Source organism: Mustelus asterias, chromosome 2 (assembly GCF_964213995.1).
Source record: "Mustelus asterias chromosome 2, sMusAst1.hap1.1, whole genome shotgun sequence".
Taxonomy (NCBI): Eukaryota; Metazoa; Chordata; class Chondrichthyes; order Carcharhiniformes; family Triakidae; genus Mustelus; species Mustelus asterias.
Genome location: NC_135802.1, coordinates 154,727,006 through 154,733,005, shown reverse-complemented (window position 1 = coordinate 154,733,005; position 6,000 = coordinate 154,727,006). Strand labels below are relative to the sequence as shown.

General features: G+C 36.9%; 1 protein-coding gene across 9 annotated transcripts in view; it reads right to left on the bottom strand.

The window, feature by feature from the left end:
* Window positions 1-744: 744 nt before the first annotated feature.
* LOC144479948 (serine/threonine-protein kinase PRP4 homolog) overlaps window positions 745-6,000 on the bottom strand; it is a 46,700-nt gene continuing 41,444 nt past the window's right edge. For 2 of the 9 annotated variants that reach the window (XM_078199033.1, XM_078199073.1), the window contains exon 15: window positions 751-4,933. In XM_078199033.1, coding sequence (XP_078055159.1) covers window positions 4,730-4,933 — 204 coding nt within the window. In that variant the 3' untranslated portion in view covers window positions 751-4,729. Of the gene's footprint in view, window positions 4,934-6,000 lie in introns of all 9 variants that reach the window. The other 7 variants (XR_013495595.1, XR_013495591.1, XR_013495592.1 and 4 more) reach the window with 7 other exon arrangements.

Genomic DNA, 6,000 nt, shown 5'->3' with positions numbered 1-6,000 from the left:
TTGGAATGGCAGAATGTGGCAAGTGTTATTTTTGCAACTATATTGCCACTCCTTCATTGTTGCTGGGTCAAAATCCTCCCCAACAGCACTACAGATGTACCTATGTCACATGGGCTACAGGTTTAAGGTGGCTCACCACCCCCTCTCCAAAGGAATGAGGGATGAAAATCAGTTGGAGAGCCTTGGTCAGGTGCCATCTGGAACACTGCATTCTTTTGGGCACTATACTATAGGAAGGGGTTAGAGTACAATTACAAGCAAAGACTGCATAAACTCAGTTTGCATTCCAGGACTAGAGGAGACCGAGGAGTGATCTGGTCAAGGTGCTTACGTTTGTTTGTAGAAGGATTCAATAGGGTAGATTTGGAGAAACAATTTCTTCTGGATGGGGATTCAAGAATGAGGAGATATAAAATTAGAACTACTTCACACAAAATGGTCATAGAAATCTTTCTCCCACAAAAGGACAACTGATGCTTTCAACACAGCTGGATTTTCTATACGTGTAGCGAGGAATATGAAGCAATGGTGGGTAAATGGGGTTGAAGTGCAGATAAGCCATGATTTGACTGAATGGAGGTATAGGCCTAAAGGGATGAATGCTCTACACTCTCCTTTCCCCAATATCCTTATCAGCAGGAGAAAACCAACATGCGTTGCAAAAGCCAATAGGGAAATTTCAGCAAACCAGACCTTAAAAACTGAGCTCTGCTCATCAATAACAAATTCTTAAAAGGAAACAATCACTTTGATACTAAATTATTTTAATGAAAGGGATTCAATTGGCAATGAACAAAATATTTAGTGTTGCCAAAGTAATAAATTTACAATGCTGCAGCTAGACAAACAAAATGCATACATTACTGTGGTTTCAACACTTAGAAATGAGCATTCCAGCCACCACCAAGATGTCTTGGGGTTTAAGATATTTTATTGAGCTTATGGGGCTGACGATGTATCAGAATGATCGGTACCCAAGATTAGCAAAACAGTTGAATTCTTGCATAATATACACATATCTGCAATTTAAATCGGACATATTTTGACAAACAGCAATACACTTATACTCTTGGGTATAACGGTATTGAAAAGTAAGTGTGAGAAACCACCGTCTTCACTTTCATTCAACACTGAAGAATTCTTTTGCTGTCAGTAACTTGTGTTGAAGCTAAGATAATGAATCATCATTCGCAGGTGAAGGCATTTTACATTTGTGGTCCCTACCTATGAAATAAAACACAGAATAAGAAAATTGTACAACATGATTCAAACATGAAACAAGCTTACTTATGAATCACCTCAACTTGCAACATCCACCTGTCTGTTTATAAACTCTGCTTAACTAGATTCCCTGCGCCAAAAGGGTTATATTATCGCATAATAGTTAACTAGGCCAATGGAAATGGGAGTCAAACTTGGATATGGGGTGCTACAATGGTAATTAGAACTTTCAGAATGATAGCTGTGGGGATTATCTGCTCTATTAATTTTGATATATATTAGAGCTTTCACATATAACCCAAATAGATCCTGCAAAAAGAATATCACTAGTGAAGTCACAATCAAAAATCTTAAGAAAATTAAAATTTATCACCAGAGACTATAATGCAGAGTTCAAGCTGGCCTTGCAACTCTCTTTAAAAAAAACCTTATTCCAGCAAATCATTCTCTTCACTATAAAGATAGTGTCCAACAGAGTGGGACAATTTTGGTTTCTGAAATTGCAAAAGTCATTGGTAAAGATCCAAGTGTCAGGCTCCTCGATTTTACAAGGTAACTATAGGCCAAACTTGCACTACTTTTCCTCATTAAATTAACTACCCAAAATCCAAGATCAATTTAAAGCCTGCACAGTTCATTTAAACCTGTCAACAATTTGTCAATCTTTCACTAGAAGAGTAACAACAAAGGCAAAATACTGGTCCTTGCCAGTTGAGATTTAGCAGTGAAGGACTTTAAAGAGACTACTTTAATTGAAAAATCACAAGCAAACAGTGATATTTCAGTTACTTAAAGTCACTGTAAGTGTTGTCTTTATGGGACAGAAACCTTAATTCAGTCTTCATTTTCTTGCAATATGCATCGTCTCCCATCAGGGTGCACCTAAGAGACAGAGAACAAGTAAAGAAACACCTTGATCCCTTAAGTTTTGCTGTGCTTTTTCTTTAAAAAAAATAGCCTGTGAAAAGATTCTGCATAACAATAAGGAATTTAAATAATTTTCTTGAGTAAACACTTCAAGTTTGAAGCTCTCAAACTTAATTTTAAATTGTTTATATACATCACAATTCAACTGGTGCAAAGCAAAGAATCCTTAGAAGTGTCAGCTATTCAAAGAAAGGTGTTTTATTCTCATTAAAGATAACAGTTGCAAGAAATGCACTTTTCATCTGGTATGAAATGCTTATCTAGGCATGCCGTCAGAAATGACCTTGTGGAGAAGGTGAAGGAGAAGGTGTCTCATTCAAAGTAGGCCCATGGAATAGGCGGCGTGGCCTGCTGCCTCCCAGCTTAGCAACATAACGTGCTTTTCTTTCTCTCTCAGCACCATCGAAGGGAAGTAAGAAAACAGTACAAAACATTAGTTATTTTGTAGTATCAGGGTAACTGGATCAGACTTCCAAACAGCTTTGTGAATTGTGGTGACCTTTTAACTGGCATTACTCTGATTTCCAATAAGTAACATCACCTCTTAACAGGTACTTTCACAGTAAGTTAGAATATTAACTAAACTGATTGGTAAAGACACTAGGAAACTGATCAACTACTCCTTTGCTTAAATCATTTTTACCAGTTTTTATTTTATTTTGAAATAGTAAGTGAAAGGCTTACAGCAACTAAAGGCAATTTACGTTGAGTGCATTGATTTGTGACTTGATAATCTTACTTTTTTTACTTTGTACAAAAGGTTGTTGGATAAAAATGTCACATTTACATAGAAAATGACGCTCGTTAAACATCTCATTCCAAGACAATTGGGATAATAAAATAAAAAAACAGATCAGATCAGCAAGTCACCACTGTAGTTTTATCGCTGTACAGAGACTTGACTGCACATTTGGATCACTGTGAAATAGTTATAATGTTTGTTCAAAATGAACACTTTATTCACCAATGTATCTATAAATACATACCAAAATCCTTCAGTATTCTGCATGGGTAACTTTAGGTGCAGGAAGAGTATTCTGCTGTCTGACAAAATGCCCCAACTTACCTTTTATATATACAGTATAAGCAAAGGCATTGTGCAATTATTTTAACTCCTTCACTGGCTGTTTAAGAGTCTGTAGGCCTTAGTACAATACTAAGTTCCGATCAGTTAGTCTCTGAAGGTTACTTTTCTTTGTGGGCTCATTTCAATGAGGATATCAAAAGATTTCGGCCCATTTTGAGAATGGATTGCCCCATGGGTGCAAAGGTTTACTAAATCAAAAAGCAAATGCCACGCAAACTGAAACCACAGGGTTAACAAGTCCGTTTTCAGTCTGAAAATCAAATTTTGACTTGTGCCAGTGAAGGGGCTAAGCGAGGAGCTAAAATTTAAAGTCATCACAACTCATCTTAAAAATCTAAATGCCAAATTAAAATGTACAAAAGAAAAAAGGTAAAGAAGCAATTACCGCTTTAAAAAGCAGCTTCTTTGCTCAAGAGTGGAAGGTTATGTGTACGCCTGTATTGAGAGACAACATGATCACAAATAATGAAACCAATGCACATAACGTAGCAAAGGAAATTCTTACTGTAAAACAATTTCTTAATTTTAATTTTTAAAAATTCAGAAAGTGTCATATTTAGCCATCTACAAAGAAATATAAAATCCCAATCTTGTTTCCATTTTAATGACTAAATGAAACTGTTTCTGTTTATTAATGGACTATAGGTACAGATTTACTAAAACAGAATTTTATGGCATTGACAAATTTCTACCACAATTCTATAACAGTGTCAAAATGGTGATAAACAGTACACTGAAGGTGCTATATCATCAAGCTTCCCTGCACTGAAAGTCTATAAATTGGCATAGTTTCAGAAGTACATTAGCAAATTCACAAGCTAGTTTAATATCTTATCACATTCGCCAGCATGCAAGGCATTCTGCCATGATGCTAATATTTCTCATTCATGAGCTGTGCCTATCTGTGACAATGAATGCTAATACACCAGTAATGTTGATGGTTTAGCTTACCTTCAGTGTACTGAAAGTGGTACACAACCTGCTTTAAATGATGTGACCATCCCTGCGAGCAGGCACAGGTAGGGACAGGCCCCTTCGGCACTGAGTACACCAAGGGCATGCTGGCCTGCGTACACACACCTAGGAAAATGTGAATATAAATATCATTTTACCTCGGCCATTGTTTCAGAGACAAGGATGGGCTAAGCCTGCACAAAAACAAAGGCGCATTTTGCAGAGTTGCAGCCAAAATTCTTCTCCAAAAACACCACTGTTTACAAGATCTTAAAATATTTTTTTTTAATAAACAGTTTGTGTGCAGTCTTAGCTGTTAAAACAATTCAACAAAACTACAGTGAAAGTATGAAGAAAACATTTGGAAAAAACAAATCAATATATTTACAGTGACTCATATTCCTACTAGAAGTAACATTTCTCTTTTAACTTAACTTCATGCATATTTCACGGTAAACATCGTGTTTCACATATACTAAAATACTTTTCTCTGACTTTGCCAGTCTTTGTTTAATTGCTCAAACCCGTTAAATCCTGCGATTAAATCTTCTCCTGAATGAATGGGTGCTGCAGCGCCTGGTTAATGCTGACGCGTTTGGCTGGGTCTAACATGAGAATCTGCTCCAGCAAGTCTTTGAGTTGGTGAACTTTTTTACGCTGGTCTTCTGGCAAACGCTGACAACCAATCATGTCAGACAACAGGTCCTTAGTAGAATTAATAGTGCTCATAACAGTGACTTTCTCCTAAAGCAAAACATAAAAGAAAAATCAGTCTTTGCCTGGATGCTTCATGCACTTCAATATTTTGGCCATGCAAAGAATTTTCAAAGCATCATATCCAAAGACAAAGCAAGCTCAAAGTTGGGTACAACAACGATTAAGCCTGCAAACATTGTAAAACATTTTAATTTAGAGTTAAAGTTCAAAGTAACCATAACAGTTTTTATACTGATTTGTAAAGTTACCTGCAAATAGTCGCACAGAAAAGCAAGTATAAAGGGTTAGAGGCACCACAGCTGGAGCGGAACACAGTGATCTTAAAGACAAGCCAAACAGTTTGGAGTAGATTCTTATTTGTGTCACAAGTAGGCTTACATTAACACTGCAATGAAGTTACTGTGAAAATCCCTTAGTCGCCACACTCCGGCGCCTGTTCGGGGACACTGAGGGAGAATTTAGCATGGCCAATACACCTAACCAGCACGCCATTCGGACTGTGGGTGGAAACCAGAGCACCCGGAGGAAACCCGCGCAGACACGGGGAGAATGTGCAGACGCGGCACAGATTCTTCTCAAATTGTCAATTTCTGCAGGGTTAAGTCTCAATCATCACTTTGCAAAGATACTGTAGCTCAAGTATCAATCCATACTATATACCCTACAGAGTTGGGTAGAACTAATTTGCCAAATGCCAGGACATCCAAATTAAAAGGTTTCTGCTGAATTCTATGTTTTCAAAGCATTAGATCTAAATATTTTCTTTGACATATTCTTCTTCGGATCCTTTGTGGATCTTACCACTTGCATAATTTGAGTGGTAGTGTGTACTTCACAGGTTTCTTCTCTAAGTATAGAATAGTTTCATAATCTGAATGATGTCCATGGCATATCACAAGATCTGTACACTTAGACTGTTACATTTATCATTTTTACACCATACCAAAGCAACAGGTATATCTAAAACAGTAATGGTTGTTAGTAGTTTGTGCTTTATGCCCTTACTGTTTTAAATCACAGATCCCAGAATTTGGTTTAATTTGAAATCAAAGCATGAATGCATAGATAATCAAACTTTACATGCGAACAAACCT